This window comes from Coturnix japonica, chromosome Z (genome assembly GCF_001577835.2).
Source record: "Coturnix japonica isolate 7356 chromosome Z, Coturnix japonica 2.1, whole genome shotgun sequence".
In the NCBI taxonomy this organism is placed as follows: domain Eukaryota; kingdom Metazoa; phylum Chordata; class Aves; order Galliformes; family Phasianidae; genus Coturnix; species Coturnix japonica.
This window is the reverse complement of record NC_029547.1, coordinates 12,013,877-12,033,348: the sequence shown is the minus strand read 5'-3', so window position 1 is coordinate 12,033,348 and position 19,472 is coordinate 12,013,877. Positions and strand designations below refer to the sequence as shown.

General features: G+C 38.5%; 1 protein-coding gene across 5 annotated transcripts in view; it reads right to left on the bottom strand.

The window, feature by feature from the left end:
• Positions 1–19,472, bottom strand: part of PDE8B (phosphodiesterase 8B) — a 65,344-nt gene that overhangs the window by 15,881 nt on the left and 29,991 nt on the right. For 4 of the 5 annotated variants that reach the window (XM_032441227.1, XM_032441228.1, XM_015848637.2 and 1 more), the window contains exons 3-10: positions 16,102–16,292; positions 14,834–14,893; positions 13,739–13,796; positions 10,310–10,398; positions 6,276–6,354; positions 5,630–5,770; positions 5,155–5,243; positions 4,431–4,491 (exon numbers count right to left, since the gene is read on the bottom strand). In XM_032441227.1, the coding sequence (XP_032297118.1) occupies positions 4,431–4,491; positions 5,155–5,243; positions 5,630–5,770; positions 6,276–6,354; positions 10,310–10,398; positions 13,739–13,796; positions 14,834–14,893; positions 16,102–16,292 (768 nt within the window). The remainder of the gene's footprint in view (positions 1–4,430; positions 4,492–5,154; positions 5,244–5,629; positions 5,771–6,275; positions 6,355–10,309; positions 10,399–13,738; positions 13,797–14,833; positions 14,894–16,101; positions 16,293–19,472) is intronic. The other variant, XM_032441229.1, reaches the window with a different exon arrangement.

The following is a 19,472-nucleotide window of genomic DNA, read 5'->3' as shown; positions in this document are numbered from 1 at the left end:
GAGAAAAATGGATTTGATGGATGGACCAATCGCCCAATAAGGAATTGACTGGATGGTCACACTCAGAGAGTTGTGGTCAACAGCTCAGTGTCCAAGTGGAGACCAGTGACGAGTGGCATTCCTCAGGGATTGGTGTTGGGACTGATGTTATTAGGCATCTTTTAAGGTAACCTGGACAGTGGGATCAAGTGCACCCCCAACAGCTCTGCAGATGACACCAAGCTGGGTGGTGCAGTTGACATGCTAGAGGGAAGGGATGACATCCACAGGGACCTGGACAGGCTTGAGAAGTGGGCCCATGCCAACGCATGAAGTTCAACAAGGCCAAATGCAAGGTACTGCACCTGGGCTGGGACAATCTCAAACACAGATACAGATTGGGCAGAGAAATGGCTTGAGAGCAGCCCTGAGGAGAGGGCTGTGGGGCTGTGGGTTGAGGTAAGATTCAATATGAGCTGGCAATGCGTGCTTGCAGCCCAGAAGGCCACCATATCTTGAGTTGCATCAGGAGAAGCATGACCAGCAGGTTGAGGGAGGTGATTCTGCCCCTCTGCTCTGCTCTCCTGAGATCCCACCTGGAGTACAGTATCTAGTTCTGGGCCCCCAACACAAAAAGGACATGGAGCTATTGGAGAAAATCCAGAGGAGGTCTACAAAGATGATCAGAGGGCTGGAGCACCTCCCCAGTGAGGACAGACTGAGGGAGTTGGGTCTCTTCAGCCTGGTGAAGAGAAGGCTCTGAGAAGACCTGATAGCAGCCTTTCAGTACCTGAAGGGAACCTACAGAAAAGCTGGGGGGGGATGGGACGGGACGACCCATAATAAGAGCAGATAGTGACAGGACAAGGGGAAATGGTTTTAAACTGGAAGGGAAGATTTAGATCAGACATTAGGAAGAAATTCTTACCAAATCTTAAGAATGGTGAGACAATGGAACAGGTTGCGCAGTGAGGTTGTGGATGCCCCCCTCTCTTGAAGCATTCAAGGCCAGGCTGGATGTGCCTCTGAGCAACATGGTCTAAAGGGAGGTGTCCCTGCCTATAGAAGAATTTGGGCCCCTCTCAGTGTTTATTTCACAGGGTACCATTCTTTCAAGGAAATCCCCAAATAATGGCAGCCTCAAAACTTCCTGAACTACATTGACTCCACCATCTTGACAGGACAAGCCAACTCAGCAAGAGGCAGTAGCTTAGAAGGACTATGTATTCTGGATGTTCCTGGCAGGCTGAGGCCTTATGGCCAACAGAAGCCTCACCTGCAATGCTGGTGTTTTCAACGTGTAGATGGCACCTCCTCAAAGGTCACTAAAACAAGCATGGGCTATTTGAGCACTACGGCATGGAAAAACCAAGCATCGCCCTGTAGCACCTGAAGCAATTTCCAGTGGCTGAGAGCACATAATCAACTCACCCAGCTGCTACATTATCAAGGGAGAGGTACGCTCCTTTTTCAGGAGCATACTGACACAAAAGGACAGATGGAAGTGAGGGACTGCCTTCCAGTAGAACCCAAGGATCAGGCATCTAAAGGAACAGATAAGATTACTTGCTCTGAAACTAAAGAACAGGAGTGCTTGTGATGGGCTTGCCTACACTGGAACTTTTTCTATACAATTCTTTGCTTGAGTCTTATTTGACTCAGTGGCAGCACATCTTCAGTGCATTAGGGGGGAACACGGAAAACAGGTACTGAAATTGTTTCCAGCAGGATGATGTACAGCATTTGAAAATACTGCAGTGTAATAAGAACTGTAAACATAAGGAGTACCACAAGGTTAACTAAATAAAAAGCAGCAGGTAATTTTTATACCCCAGAGGCCGTTTTATTAACACTGTATTTGCATTAAATCATTAATAAGCTTATTTTTAATTTTCATCACGTTTTTTGTGGCTCTTCAGTCTGTCCCACCAACTGCTGCAGAAAATGAAGCCCTCCTGAAAAAGTCAGCAGTGCTTTCTCTTTCGTTGAACTTCTCTTTGCCACCAGAGGGTGCAAAACTGCAGTGCTCAAACACTGATCACAATTGAAAAAACACACAGCAGTATCACTGAAAAAATAATTTCAAGAAGTCTTATGAATACAGAACAGGTATTTTCATATATAACCACCATCCCCAATCTAAACCAAAACAAGGCCTCTACATGCTGTTAAGTTTTCTATTTGATGCCAGAGCAGCTGATACTGTACCACAGGCAGGAGAGATTCCTACCACAGAACAGAAACACACAAAAAACCCGCACCTAGTTCTGTGGGCTGTGCCTTATTTTTTTTCCATATAGACCTTCAATCTCTACAGAATATATTTTCTGTCAGGCTGTAATCTTTAACCATTGTAGCAGATTTCTATATCTGTTCAGAATGTTTCAGAGGACATACAACTTTGTCTAAGGCTGCTCAGGAAATAAATATCACAGCATTTGGGCTTTATTTACCAATAACTGCTCATGATTCAGTACTGAAAAGCATGAACTGATTGTGCTTTCCACTGAGCATGGCCTCCAACACACGTTTGTAGATAACATTTTGTTGCTAAGTTTACTTGTTTAGTCCTAAGAACTGGAATATTCCCTTTGCTGTTTTTTGATTGTTTGTTTGTTTTTACAGATGGCTGCAAGTCTGTTAATGTTCTGTGCTGATGATCTTACATAAACCATTCTACATTTACACTGCACCAGCCTTTCAGCTGTGTGTACACTACAGAAAAATACATCAAATGGTACCTCGCTTTCAAATCAACATCAAAGCAGCTGTAAATGCAACAACATGAACAATGAGGTTTTATTAATGAATAAAAAAAGGAAATACTGTGTAATGTTAGTACTTCTTCCATTACAAAAGTCTCCTGCACTCCAGGCTGTACTTTTAAAATCCTGCTACTGTAAATGATACCTCGCTGCTAATGTTAAAATGTGTGTTTTGATCCAAATATGAGGTCAGTTGGAAACATTTCAAGCTTTATTTTTAAGTGGCAGAGCTTCAAAGTTCTTCCAAAAGCTATGCAAATTTCTTCATTGATTCAATACTATCTGTGCAACAGGCATGGTTTTAAATAACAGACAATTTTACAGGATATTACCTGTTAACTTCCAATACTTTTTTTCCAGCAATCTATTACTAAGGATAGGCTTGTTATACTGAAGAACAGGCAACTAGAAATTCGAGTGACCTTCCATGCATCTTTGTGCACACATTGCCTTTAACCACAGAGATGTAAAAGCACACTTAAAATTTTATACAAAACAATATACCTGGTTCCTAAAACCCACATTTTTAGGAAAAATGGAAATTACAGGAAATGTATCATATTCCATAAGCAAATCCTCAGTTTAAATGCTAGCAGCTACCCCTTATGCTCCCTACCTTCCATCTCACCCCTACAGACCTCAGGGAGATTTTACTTTTTGACTCAGAGAAGTCCAGAATTTCTTATTCCACTGGAATAGAACATGCTCAATGGCTTCAGAGGCTCTTTCAGATAGTATGCAGGAGCAGATCAGCCAAAGAGCTTCTCAAGCCTCCGTGGTTTTTACAGGATCTGGTGGATATGTGCCTGTACACGTGTGCAGGGAACCTCCAGTCTCCCAGTATGTGCCCACTGCACCCTGTCCTGGCACTGGGTACCACTGAAAAGAGCCTGGCTCCATCCACTTCACACCCTCCCATTTATAGACACTGATGAGATCCCCCGGAGCCTCCTCTTCTCTGGTCTGTACAGACCCAGCTTTCTCAGCCTTGTCTCACAGAAGAGATGCACCAGTCCCTTCATCATCTTAATGGACTTTTGTTAGATTCCCTCCAGTGTGCACAGGTCTCTGTTGTATGGGTGGCTGAGTACTGGCACCAGTGCTGAGCAGAGGGGAGGAATCACCTTTAACCTGCAGGGAGCACTTTGCTGAGTGCAGCCAAAAGCCACTGAGAGTGGCTCAAATTATGCCCTGGACTGCAATTACATTCCTCTATAACAGACACACTGTGCAGTATATGATACCTCAGGTCCTACACTGAAGGCAATACGACACAGTTTTATTTTATTCAAGATCCATGTATTTACAGATCTTGTAAGAGCTGAGCATAGGTCATTATCAAACGTAAGTATGTCAGATCAGACTGTCGAGAGCCATTGTAGAAACTAACATCTTGAACTCCTTTCCCATTACAGTACATGATGCTCCCTAGTACCACAGACTCATATCTGTGCTCCAGACAATATTAGTCTTTCTCTACTCAGCAGTCCTACAATAAGAGAGCAGCCCAGCAGAAAAAGACTAAACTCGATGCAAATACATTTTCTTCTGCTTCATCTAACAACCAGTGATAATCTGGTAACGGTAATATTTTTTCCAAGGGGATGTGATCTACATCAATTTCTTAAACAAAAAGTATAATTTAGTAAAAGAGATGAGAATTACGACATGGAAGAAACACAGTACCTGCTTGTTGTTTTCATTAGTAGAACGCAGCCTTTTGAGGGACACAAAGTGTCTGATCTTCCTAGCAACAGAAATAATCCATTGTAATTACATCAAATGCTAAAGAAGGAAGTGAAATGACATTCCACTATTTTTTAAAGCTGAATTCTTAATGACTTTATGGAACAAGATATTAAAACCAACACCAAACAACTGACTGAGCAACAAGCAGTGAAACAGCCGTGTTTTCGTTCTAAGATACATGATTCTATTTGTGCTGCAAGAGTTCACTCACACATCTGGGAGCAGAATTTGGCAACATGCACATCATACATGGCAGAAGTGCAAGCACATGCAAGTGTGCACACAAAATGGATCACCTGGCTGCTGACCCTTCCAGTTGCCTGGTTAGCAGTTTGAATACTCTGGAGTAACTTCACAGAGAAATGCATGGTAACATCAACCCAAACATCAATTTTCAGCTGTCTATATACAGCAACACTATCCATTACTATGATTCATGTTTTGTTAGCCAGCAAAGGAAGACACCAAACTGAACAAATCAGTACAAATCATGGCCTTCTTAATGTTGTATATTTATCCTGCACTGTTTGAAGTCAGTGGTGTTACCACCACCCTGCTCCTTAACACATGGAGGTTCATGACAAGTGCACAGATAGGGAAAGCACAGAGAAAAAAAGAAAAAGAAAAAAGCAACTGTGCTCTGGAGATGTTTGTTAGTTACCCTCCTTGACCAATCACTGGTGTTATCTTCACGTGTTGCTGGATACTGTCTCCTGATTTCCTTCTTGCATAGTAAACCCCTTGCCATTCCTAAGAAAACACAGCACAACAGAGAGCATCTAATAATACTTAGCTTGCAGTCAAATATTCATTTATTATCATCTAGTCCTTATGCAGTAAATAATTACATATTATTTCATGTTTATATCCTAAAAAAGTGTAAAATCTTGTAATCCTCAGTATTGCTTTAAGCAGATATTTGCTTGTCTAAGGACAGTTTCAACTTTTTCATATGTTTCTCTTGTGAAAATGTGCCCAACATTTTCAAAACATTTAGGAATTAGAGGAACAGAATTAGGATGGGATATTTGCAACTCAAGAGAACAGAGTCTTGTATTTTTAAACCCAGATATGAAAAAAATAAAGCAGACTGAAAATCCAAATTAAAGTAGCCCAAGCTGATTTTAGTTACCTACCTTTCCCTTTTTAATACATGCGTTGATAGTGTCTGTCAAATCCGCACGGTTTTTATCACTTTTTGGTAGCTCAGTAAGTTCCTTCCCAATGAGCTCTCCCTTGTTATACCCCATCATCTGCTCGAAGGCCGGATTAACATACTGTGAAACAGAAGAACTTCGGGATAAGGAGGTCATACTTAGAAGATGATTACTCACACAAACATACCAAAGTATTTCAGGGCACGCACCTAAATCCAAAACCACCTACAGACTGCCACATAAAATATTATGCAAATGGTGAGAGACTTCACTTGCATTTGTTAGATACATTTTATTTATTTATTTATTTTACGTAAGGCATTGAACATAGAATCTGATATAGAAAGTATGGAAAGAGAACAAGTCCCTTTACTGCACAGGATATCTATTCCTGCAATAGATTTCATGCTTGTTTTATATAAGCAACTGGAAATGATCATATGAATAAAGTGACAAAAGGAAATGTCCTAAAAATTCAGCAAGTGTCAACAGGCAGCATTCAGAAATGCTGCAGAAATATGGCAACAAAAGCAAAACACTGAATTAGAAGAGACATTACTGAACAAAGATCTCTTTCAGGTTTCTGTCTTTGAATTCCACAAAATGACTAATTTTTGCCCCATACCTGAATAACATGATCTTCACTGGTTATTTCTATAGCTTCCTGACAATGTTCTAATGCTGTAAATACTGCATTACATGCCCTGAAATTAGCAAATGATTTACGTTAGTTTTACTGTTAGAACATATTGCTTATCGTAAACAGATTATCACATTGCACTTATCCATAGATTAATCACAAATTAGCCTTCTGTTTCAACCAAACCAAGTAACCATCACCACTGTAATATTCTGTGGGATTTCATCCTTGGACACTCCTGTTGCTGAAATACTCTTCTGAGATCACACTGTAAAATTGCTCAGGGGCAGCACATCACTTAATAGCATGTTGCCTTTTCCAGATTCCCTCTATAGAGCAGGAACTAACAATCAGTAAAAATAACAAATGGCTGTTTACATTGCAATAGAAAGTTTTGTGAACAAGGATAGGGAACACAAAAATCAGCACAGCACATTATATGAATGTATTTGTTCTAAATATATTCTAACACATACCCTAACAAAACATGTCCTGATATACACATAAATAAAATGTGCTGTCCTTATTTTACATGTGCAAATACACATATACATATAAGGACAGACATAAGTTTTTAAGTACAGCAAATGGACCTTGATTATCAAAAAAGTTGTAATGCTACACAATTAGAGGAGATGATTTAAGCCATCACAAAATCTATAATTCACACAGAATAGGATTGATGTTAATATTATTTAATGCTAATTACTTATGTTAATTAAAATAATGTGTTAATTAACACAATAAAGTAAACTATGGAGATGTAGTGCATATTAAAAGATGCAACTCAAACGTATTGTGATAGATCCCAGTCTTTTTTCTGGCCTAAATTCAGACCAATTATCTGCTATGTATGTCTCACTGCAGGGAGCATGAAAAGCACCAAGCATAAACATCCTTGTATACAGCTATAACATAATGGAAACGTCTTGTTCACAGACAGTATAGTGGGGTGTTATTTAATAATGATGATCAGTGCATGGTTAGCACAGAAGTATTCCACCTCTGCATTAAAAAATATAGCCTGTTGGTAGCCCTGCTCATCATAGAAATAACACAGAAACAGACTGGAAATGAAATACACATGAAGGCACACATATACAACAATGTGAATGAAGATTCATAGGAAGAAGTACTGTATACAGAAGACAACTGTACTACTTCAGTCTATACAATAAACTGAGCTGGACAACCTAGCTGTCCAAGTTTGCTCCATGGTGTGACTTTGTGCTATGCAAATAACTGAGGTATCTCAGTGGTAGATCTGGTACACCAGCACTAACAAGTCACTAAGTAGGCTTTCTGCAAGAAAACACAGTGCACTGTTTGCACTATTCAGAACCCACTTTTTGATTTGATCTGGCAATCAAGCTAGCAGGACTCTTTGGTAAATGCAAACATCCTACAGATGCCCAACCAAAATTTAGAATGAAAGAAACAAAAATTCTGTCTAAGAAACAGTGTGCCCATCTGGAATAGGAAAGTCATCTCTGTTCACTGACATAACTTCCAATACTGCTTCCCTGGGCTGGTCCAACATTCTCACAGACTTTCTCTTCTATGCAAACACCCAAAAAATCCTGGATTTTGTCCCAGTGATTTACTTTCTGAGAACATTATGTCTTTCTTTTCACATACAAAGACATATGAAAGACCAGCAACCCTGTGTGGTCAGTATACAGTGCAACATTTTCCCCCCCTTTTCATTAAACCACAAAGATGAAAACATTTGTAACCAAATAGGGCAATAAAATCTAGTTATGCTTAATTTTTCATGGTAAACTCAGTCAGAACATCTGCCTCTTTGGGCAAATGTAGGAAGAAGTCCTTTGTCACAAGGCAAAGCTTCTCTAAGTTACAAGTATGCCCCCTCTGAAAGTTCATCTTTCAGAAGGCTATTTTGATCCACCAGATGTTAGCATAAGGCTTGTTGCATTAAAAAATAACAAAACTCCTCTGTTGTGCTACCAAAGCTTTCTGAAACAGTACTGCACAGAGATGATGTAAATATACAGACATACACATGTGTAGATATATATGTGATGTGTTACTAATATACAAAACACCTGATAACACAGAAAACATCTAGTTGCTATACATTCACATAATTTAAAGGGAAGGAGGTTCACAGTTCACGTAACTGAAATTAGAAAAGTGAGACAAATTACAAGTGGGTGGTACAACACTGTTTACATAAATAATATAATAGAATTGTCAGTACCTGAAAAGCTTCTGAGGGCTGACACTCCTCCAGATTTCAAGATTTTTTTTAATTGGTGATAATTTTAAGTAAACTCACAGAAAAATTTGGCAACCAATGTGAACCACATTCCCTGATTCTGAGTTTTAATTATCTGCATTCATAGTTGATATCACTTACAGAGAGAGGCTTAAACCCTACTGGAACCGAATTCTTAAAGTAGGTTATTCCATTTGTTACAGCAGGTAATTTTCAATGAGAAGGACATAAAGTTTACAACAAAAAGAAATAAAGGAAAACAAAACATAACACAAGAAGTCATTGATAGATACATACACTGATGCTTTAAAGAAAGACAAGGATAATTTCCAATCTTTTATGCTGCAGTAAATAACAAGAGAGAGATGAAAATGGCAAAAAGCTACTACACAGACAGTAATAAGCAATGAATGTTCTTGGCTAAGAAACTGAGGTCACCTGCATTTCTGGTAAGAATCTTACTTGAGACATCATCAGTCAACAAAGTGGAATGTTGTCTAAACTGTGAGAAGTGTGATCCTCAAGACAAAATTCAACAGCTGGAAAAATTTTTCATCTACAGTATGCTTGTTATTACTAAATCTGGTGTATTGGATCTAAACACAAACTACAGGTATTGCTTGTATGGACATAAAGTGATATTTGCTAACTAAATTCACAAGTCACACATTTCACGCTGCATCCACAACTGAACAAAGTCAGGTTCAGCTCTAATTATAACATTTCTGCTTTTTTTCCTGTTGTTGTTTTTGTTTCTTCTGCTGAGCCTTGGAAAATACCTATTAAAATCGTGACATCTTAAAATCCTATTTTTTTCCCTGAAAATTCTACTATAATCATTTTTTACATATTTTTTTGTATACACAAACACATATATGCTTGAACATTAACGTCCTTTGAGAAAGGTTTGCAAATGGAATCTTAAAAAAATCTACTGCCTAAATAGCAACACTGGCTCCAACAGAGAAGTGATAGTATTTTCTGCAGAAGGAGCTGCAACTCACCCATGGGAATCCAGAGAAATATGTTTTCTCTGCATGACAGCTCAAAGGTCTTTTTTTATGTATAGATGAATGGTAAAGACATTTACATGTAGGTGTAAGCACCAGTATTAAATATAAAATCAGTCATGTTAAACTGATTATGCAATTATGTCTTCCTTTTTTATCTTAGTGAGATAATTCTACAATTAAAAATTTCTTATTATGAAAAAAAATTGTGATCTTGGCCTGACAAATCTGGCACAAACTGGGCTAGGAAGATCCAGCCCAACAATGTGCTTAGCTCAAGCTGTCAAACATGAAGTTTCACACATGTAAGATCAAGAATGACTTTGAGAAATTTTCCTGCCATGCCACTTCTCAGCCCATAAACCCTACTTACACACAAGTCATCATTAAAATGCTACCCTTCCCATTAAATGAGCAGAAGCTGTTTTTGCTAAGGGATCTCATTCTGATCGCAATACCAGTGATGGCTGCTGTACTACTGCCAAAAACAGTGTGGGCATTTGAAAGCATATGGGCACAGGCAAGCACCAGAATAAAGGACAAGTACTGCATTTTGCTTTAATGAAAACTATCATTTAAACCACAAGTGAACGAAGCACATCAACAAAGCTTTCTAAAGGTACCACTTACTAAAGTGCTTAAATTTGTCCTGTTTTGTAAATGAGCAAGGAACAAGGCATGGTTAGCATTCAAAGTACATACATCTGCATCTGAGAACACAGACCAAGCAGTCTTTTTTACTTCTTATGCTTTCTTATATGTCTACATACCGTAATTTGAACTGAGATCGCACTTCTCCATGTTCTATTTGAATCAATTCATTGTAACAAGCAGTTATGCTGCTATTCTCCGTGAATCGCTGGAAAACAAACCAAGAGTGCATGAAATAGAACGGAAGGTTTGTAATCTATTATTCCTGTTCTTGCATCTAAAACTCTGACATTATAAAGAGAGCTGGCAACAGGAATGATAAAGGGCCATGAAAATGGGGCTGGAACATCCTTCATATGAGGAATGACTAGATGAGCTGAGACTAGTCAGAACAGAGAAGAGAAGGCTCAGGAGAGACCTCATTAAGGAAAATAATTACTTGAAGAGAGTGCAAAAAGAAGAGAGTCAGATTCTCTTCAGCAGTGCCCAATGTCAGGGCGAGAGGCAATGGGCACAAAATGGAGTACCATAGGTTTTTCCCAGCACCATCCCTGCCAGTGTCAGGATGATGGCTGGACTTGATGATCATAAGGATCTTTTCCAACCTAAATGATTTTATAATTCTGTGCTGTGTGGATGGCTGCACACTGGCAAAATTTCCCAAAGAGGCTGGGACCTTCTTCCTTGGAGATCTGCAAAAGCCACCTGGTTGTGGGCAACAAACTCTGGGCTTGGGCAGGGGTTGGGTCAGCTGCAATGAGAAACTTCACATTCATCACAGAAGTATCAGCACATTCTTTGACTTCAGTTCACGTTTACTGCTCGCTAGTAAACTTTGGCTGTGAGGATTTACATCAGTGATTTGTAAATACATCTGCAGACTTTGTTTTTCACAGAAAATACTCTGTGACATCATTAGATCTCAGAGTACAGCTGCATGCTGAGCCGAGAGCCAGCGGTCAGACCTCTGAAGAACAGAGAGCGTTGTCTGAGGAATCATTGCTTCTCGCCTTTATGAAAAAATGTGATTTTAGAGTCGACAGCTTAAGCCCAAATTTAGAGGTAACTTACCATGGGCCTATCTCACTCCTCATATTAAGACATTAAGTATTTCTATAACTGTCACTTTTCACAGCAGGAAAAAAGGCATTAATATTTATGCATTTGCAGGTGTATCCCCCCCCCCAGAAATATTAAAGGAGCTCTTGGGAATCATCAGCTCTAAATCTGATGCGAAAACTGAAATTCTGTCTATAAAATTCTAGAAAAAAAGTGACAGACTAATTGGCTACAGCATCAGGCTCTTTATTAATCAAGTTGAATCTGCACTTAAAAGACAGGTACCATCAAACAGAACAGTTACAGTAAGAGTTTTGTCAAGGGATAGAGGAAGAACTAGTATGACAAATGTTGATACACTGAATCACTAGATAATGCAAAATAAACTACTGGAAAAGATGGAGTATAAAAATAAAGTTAGGGAAGATAAAGCTGTAATTTGAGCAGCCATGATTTTTCAAAAACCATTTTGTTACACTGTTGAGGAAAAGATCCCCAGATGTGCAGTCCCTCTACTTGGGGAATGTGTTTATTTGGGTTTTTTGTAGCTTTTTTGTATATATATATATAATATAAATAATATATTTTTGTACATATATAATATATATAAATAATATATATATATATTATATATATATAATTGTTAATGGACTTATGGTCTTATAAATCCCTATTTAAGCAGAAATAGTTACTATTCCCTCCAATCTGTGAACACAAGATTTTTGACATCAGGTGTATTTTTAAAGGCTTGAAAATAATTATACTAGGAAATGATTACATGATGTAAACACCATGATATACTTGGGACAGCTGGAGAGAATGGTTAGAGACTGTACACAAACCTCCTTGTTCGCCTGTCAGCACAGCTGGCAGGTGCAAAAAGATCCAACCACTTTCACTTTCCTAGAAGAAAGCATGGCATTGTGATGAATGCACCTCAGTAGCACAGCATGTCCCATGCCTGTACTCAGTACTTACAGCATCCAAAGTTATAATCTAGCCTGCTAAATACAATGTATTGCAGGTTTTCTTTTAATGGAACACCAGACTTGAGAGGAAATTGGCTTCACTTTGAGAAACATTAAAACCTTTTTTTGGTGTGTGTGAGAGAGCTGTACTAAGAAAATGCTAGCAACCTCGACCTGACCTTTCTTTTAGTCCCTGTTTTTCCAGCTATCAGAACACCTCAGAAACCCTTAATGCTTTTGCCCTGCCAGTGCCCTTGCAATAGAGGCAAGAACTATTACCTCTTTCTGGTGATGTTTCACAATGGTGACTCAGGAGCATATTCTTTTTGCAAAGAAACTCAGGCTAAGTATGAATTAGCTCAGATACTAGACTCAGCCTGAAACAATAGGATAATGTTCTTATCCTAATGTATCCTGATAGGGATAATTCTTGTAACTATGTATATTTAATCCCCTCTAACTACAGAGCCTACTGATGAACTCATGTTCAGTATATAACCTTTCTAATGAAGAGCTAGCTTTAAGATTACAGATGTTTTATGTTACATTAGCAAACATTAATGACTACCCAAAGCCACTCAGACAAAGGCTGTAAGATGGTAAGAAACGGAAGCTAGAAAGAACCAAGAATCACTGCACTCCACTAGAAAGGCATTTTAAGAAACAGAGAGAAACAATTATTTCCTCTTCTTATTTCTTGTACAGGACAGCTTACAATGCTCTGAATAGAAAGTGTTCACACCTATGTAACAACTCAATTCAAACCTCACTGAAAAAAACAACAAAACATTGGCTTTTTTCAATTCAGCAGGAGCAGGACAGGGCTGGTACTTTCAGAAAAGATTCCTAGCAGTGTCATGCACACGGACATGTCTAGATTGCTAGGCACACATTAATTAGGGTGACATGACATTGATTTTTAAATGCACTCATAAACAAAATCCACTCACCATCTGTGCAGACCACATGAATTTAATCACAGAATCATTAAGGTTGGCAAAGGTCTCTAAGATCATCCAGTACATGGATGGCAACCACCTACTATCAATCCTGTTCACTGAGCCATACTCTTTAGTACTGTATCTACCCTTTCTTTAAAGACCTCCAGGGACAGAGACTCCAGCCCCCCCACCCCCACCCCACCCCGGGCAGCCTGTTCCAGTACTTCACCACTATTTCTGAGAAGAAATTTTTCCTAATATCCAACCCGACCCTCCTCTGGTGCAACCTGAGGCCTGTTTGTTCTCTTGCTGTTACCTGAGAGAAGAGCCATTCTCCTGCTTATTCTGGAAGGGCTACCTAGATCACAAATCCTCTTATTTCATATGCTTTTCCAATACATTGCTGAATACAAGTGTACCAGTCAACAGTAACTGCTGACTCATAAATACATTTTTAAGAGAAGCAAACATATAGTTTACAAGAAGGATTCATTTAAATATGAGGAAGTAGAAGCGCCTGTAATTTACAAAGCAATCACAGTTACTTTATTAAATACATAATATATGAAGGAAGACATACCCTATCAAAGCCTGCATTAAGAAGGGGAAGAACAGAAGTCTCCTCTTGATCAGCAGATCTACAAGACAAAATGCTGGTCACACAATACGCAAGAACTAGATGGCATCAATTCAACAGTTATCTAAATATAATGCAGTACGAATACTCTTGCATAAAATAAACACATCAAACCATGATATTACAGAAGTTGATCTTCTGAGTGTCTGTTGAAGATGATACAGACGTTTATAGATGTTTGCAGCCATTACTATGGCCAGAAAATAATTCTACAGCAAATTCGATGGGTATTACACAGAGGTCCCTCTTCTCTTCATAGACACACAGGGGTTTCCAACAAATAAATAGATAGATAAACAAAAATAGGATATCCTGTGATATCCTACAAGAAAGAAGCTAAAATAATGCAATTAAGTAAAATGTGAAACAAGCTATAAGGTCTTGTTAAGCAGCAAACATAATCTTTTCTAATCTTGGCAGATTTGTTGTTCTCCTGCTAACTCAGTTTGCTTACTTTCTAATCGAACTAGGAAATCAACAAAATTAGAATGGATTTAGCGTATGTACAAGTATTAACAATGATGGGAAACCACTCTTTTTCTAAAGTATTTGATAAACAATGTATTTAAGTCAGTAAGAACGCATGGATTATGAATTATTCAATGAGGATTTCAGGACGATATAATACCAAGCTTAGTACCATCAGAAATAAAACTGACTCCATTACCTAGTTACCTAATAACCACAGCATTTTATCTGATCTAGTTATTTCCTGTACAACACAACAAACAGTTTTCTATTCTTTCATTTTAAAAACAATTTATTTATTTTTTTTCAGTATGCAAGCCACTTCATAACAATTCTCTGAAGTCAAGGTGATATATTAATCTACATGAAAGGAAGTTACTGAATACTTAAATAGGCCACATACATCATCTAACCATTTCAGGAAAAAACTAACATTAAACTTATTCTGTAAGTTTTTAAACTTAAGAGTTTATATCTTATCTACAAGATACCTTCTGTTATTAGCTAACTTCTGTATCTCATCCTCACAGAGCAAAACAAAAATATTTCACAACACAGAGTAAAACGTACGTGCGTGGAACCACAGCAAGTATTACAGTGTGTTCTGATGGCTTTGTAGCACGAATAGACCTAAGAAAACAACATTTTCTCAGTTACACCACATACTTTCTCAATGTTACGCACAATGTCTTCACAGGCAATACAAATGAAAAACAGTACTGAAAGTGTCCACCGAAGTGTGAAAATAGGACCTAGTGGTCCTCACTTAGACATTCAGTTTCTTTTGGCATCAGCCTCCTCAGAATCTGCACAATACAGTGCAATACAGAGACAATGGTTCCAAATACTCTTCAAACCTAGTAAAGGTTTGTCCTTCTTACCTATTTAATGGCAGGGCAGGCTGCCCTGAAAGCAGGGGTTGACAAGATGCAATACCTATACAGTGCACTCCCAGTATCTGTTAGTTCAACATTTAATTAAACAAGAATCTCCACCACCTTCTCCCACCTTCACAACTGTCATTTTAGGTGTTTTAAAGTCTTCTTTAAGGTGTACAAAGTGCTCTTGTGGCACACTGGTAGGAAAAGAAGGTATAGCAAATACACGTCCCTGTAAAGAACTATCAATCACCACCATGGTACGCAAAATATCACTGCTTCATGTTACTAAGAAACTGAAAATGAACACAACCATGAACACTGCATTCATCTTTCACCAGCAAAACATCATTTTTTCCAAACATGTCACTCTCTCCTGAATAAAGAGTTGTCATATTTATGTGCATTTCTTTTAGAGTCACTTCCATAACCTCAAATCTGTGAACTTTAAAATATTCGTCATAAACAACAGAAATTTCAGTTCATGTGGGACTGAGAAATGTAGCATGCTGCAGTAAAACTGCACCCCAATTTTCCATTTCCACACGTACAGAAGGGTGACGTGAACTTTTGTGAAGAGCTCGCACTGATGTGTGCCTGATGTAGAGGACAAAGAATAGCATTAGTTTCAAGCCTTGCAGCTTAAAACCTTGTTATGGCACTGACTCAGGAAAGCAGACTCAGGGAGAAGCAGATACAGAAAGCACAGAGTGATTTCATAATAGCTGTGGCTTATGCCCTGGATAATGCTCATGATCTGAAGAGAGAATTCTACAGGTCAAGTGTCACCCTGGCCAAAAGCTTATTTTTCAAATTGTACTCCTCTTAGAGAGGTAAGAAAACCTCTTGTACTCAAATTTCCATTCTTTTTTATTATTATTTAATTTTCTTGTTATCAAGAGTATGGATTTTATACAACATATTCCAGAATTTAAGAATAGCTTAAGGCCCTTTAGTTACCTGCAGATATCTTCTGCATCAAAATATCTGGAGTTCCTGTGATCTATTACAATTATTTCCTGGTGCTTATCGAGGAAACATTCAAGTGCTGACTCTGGGGTCCGGGCAATGTTGCACCTGTAACCAGCTCTGTCGCAGGCCCACCAGAATCCATCACTTTGGTTGTCTTCTTTTGCAAAGATCAGCAAAACCTGCAAAGCATGCAAAGCAGCACCATCAGTTTAAACATACAGAATAGTTATTGACATGACAAAAATCTTAACCACTTCTACTATCTGAAAGATCAAGTGCATTCTGAAATATATTGGACTGCAGATGGCAAAACAGCTGGCACACTGGATCACTTTATTAATAGAGTGATTATCAACATAGCATTAACTGTGTAGGACTGATATTTACTGCTTTTGAATAAGCTGTGATTGCTCTGGATGTAATCATGTTAGCAGGTGAGAGGTTACCTTGCTGTGCTTGTTCTTTGAGCATCATGGCTTCAGGAGCACTACTACTATTCAGGCTGTTTTGATGCAGAGGAGCCTACCTAAACAGCCTCCAGGCTCTGTGAGTAGATGTTCAGACATCATTCCCATTCTCAGGTTGTCGGAGTTACACACATTTTAAATTGTAAGGAATTTTCTGAAATGTAACAGCCTTTTTTCTTTCAAAACTGACAAGAACAATAGACAAACAGGCATGGACAGGGCTGGGTAGTAGGAAAAGAATGATTCAGACATTGCAGCTGATCACTAACCATGCCGCTCCATGTGACAGACTTAAAAAACACATTAAATTAATAAAAAGATGCTGTGAGAAAGAAGGGCCTTAAGAAGTCAAAAGTTTGCCTGTAGGTACTCACATCGAACAAAAAGGCAGAAGACTTGTTCTTCAATAAATATTAAGAAATACATCCAAAAGTTTTAATTTATAAGTAAGAGTACGCTGGGTTACTGCCACTCATCAACCAACATAGTAACTACCACTCTACCTAATCCATAATCTCTTCCAGTCATCAAACGCTCAAGAGCAGTTACGCGGTTCAGCTGTAGACCTTTGCATATACTCTGGTAAAGCAGCTACTTTGATTCAATCTTCTGTTTGGCTCCAGTTGCTGTTAGTGAACACGTTTTCCACTGAGCACATTTTGATGTCTTTCTTCTCTCAAAATTCCCAATTTGGAAATACAGGATTGCAAAATTAAACCATCTACCACATGCAAATACTGAAGTTTAATTAAAGCACCTGATCCCCCAGTGGAAACTATCAGTGTGTGAATTGTTCTGAAAACATTAACTTTGAAAGGTACCATTAAAGCATTACAACCATGCCTGCTTATTAAAATTTCTGTGAAGCTTACTATAAAGAATGAAAACACAGCAAAACTCGAATTATGCAAGCTAATGCTCCCAAAATCAAATACAGCAATCTGTGTAAATCAGACCAACAGTATGACAGGAAATTAAACTTAATCTGCATTTCTCGATGGGAAACATTTATCTGTTTTTGGTATATGGTTTGTTAGCTTTGCTGTAAATGGATCGTTTTTACCCAGTGCTGCTTTGGGGTAGGAATACCATAGACTTCTGCTGAGATTTTTTTTTTTTTTTGAGATCTACTGGAATTCCTACCATGTTTTTCTGTATTTGTTTTGCACAGCTGTTGCATGTCTTGTTCCCAGTTTATCATGCAAATTCAGAAAACAGATAAAGATCTGCTTTGAAAATCTCAAAATGCAGGCCAGCTGAGCACAGGTGCAGATATATCAGAAGAAAACAATGAGAAAATCAGAAACAGAACTCAAAAAGTCATAAAACATGATACCAAAACCTTCTTATGCCCCTGCAAGTATCTCAGTGAAATTATTTTAATAGCATCTTTAATATAGCCAGGGGGATATTGTGCGAAACCTTCAATGGGCAGGACAAACAATTAGATGCTGGGCTTCATTAACACTTTGATTGTGGCCCAAGAGGGAAGATCATCACGATCAGAACAGGCCTGGAGCTCAGCATCAACACTGTGAAAGTGAAAATGACCAATGACTGTTGCAAGAGGGAATAAAATGAAGTATTTGAGCAGGGGGACAGGATTAGGCAGCAAAACAAAGTGAGTAAATTATGACAGGTGGCAGACAAACTCTACAGCAGTTCTCTGGAAGGAAGCAAGAGGTATTTGCTTAGACCAAACATGAAAGAAATTCCATTATTGGCACACAAGACATAGACTATGGGGGAAAAAAAGAATAAGCATTTCAGTTTGTGTATTAAAGCCATGAATGAAGAAAAGCACCACAGTAACTGCAGGAAACAAGCACATTCACTTCCAGTATACAAAATTCTGTGAGGAGATGACGGCAAACTTCAACTCAAATGCCAATAAAAGCTTTAGGATTGGTAATTACTACAATTTCTTTGCCTTCCTTGCCTTCCTCTCTTTCCCACTCCAAACTCTTAACTGATTGGTCATTAGGGAAACTACAGCTCATACATGATTTCACTCTAATACAACATAAAAATAACAGAACAAGAGTTTTTTCATTAGTTATTGCTTTAAAAGACATCCAGATTGTATGTTGAAACATAACACAGTCTGACCTTCTGTCTCTGGCCTTACTTTAATAATCATTAAGGTTGCAGATGGAAATTGGCTTCCTGTTTTGCAAAATTGTCCCCAGAAGTTGGTAACAGATTTTTACCTATGATCTGATCTCACAAACCAAGCTCTCATTAATCATCAGCTGAAAAGGTTCCCATTCAATCCATTTGACTTCATGTGAAGGCATTTGATACAAGCCAACTCTTTGGCCATTAAGGAATTATCTCCTCTATCAAAAGCATTAAACCCAACAGAAGTTCCTGATCATGTCCACCGATTTTTCCTGACAATCACTTAGCCTTTCTCCTAGTCTTTAAATCACAGAGGGCACGGACTTAAAAATAATATAGGAAAGTCCCATATACAAATCTCTGTCAATCTTAGTAAACAGCCCTGCAAATGAATACAGTATTTCTTTTACATATGCAGTAGATGTTAACACATCTTTCTCTCATGTCGCTGGGGGAAGCAGCACAAGGGCTGCTCTGAAAGTAATGCCTCTATTTTGTGATGTTGTCCCATGACATCAGAAGCAGATGTTGGTGCTCTGGCAATAAAGGATGAACCATCCTGGCAGTATTCCTTTACATTTTGTTGCCATGTGGCAGATGGCAGCAGAAGGTAGCAATATGGGACTTCCCCACTGAATAAAAAGTTCAAGATGCAGACCTCAGAAAGTCAAGTGATGTGCACTATCTTTTGGGATAGAAAAGTGGTGATCTTTTTGGACTTCCTGGAACCCACACAAACCATGAAGTCTGACTGCTACACCACGATGCTGA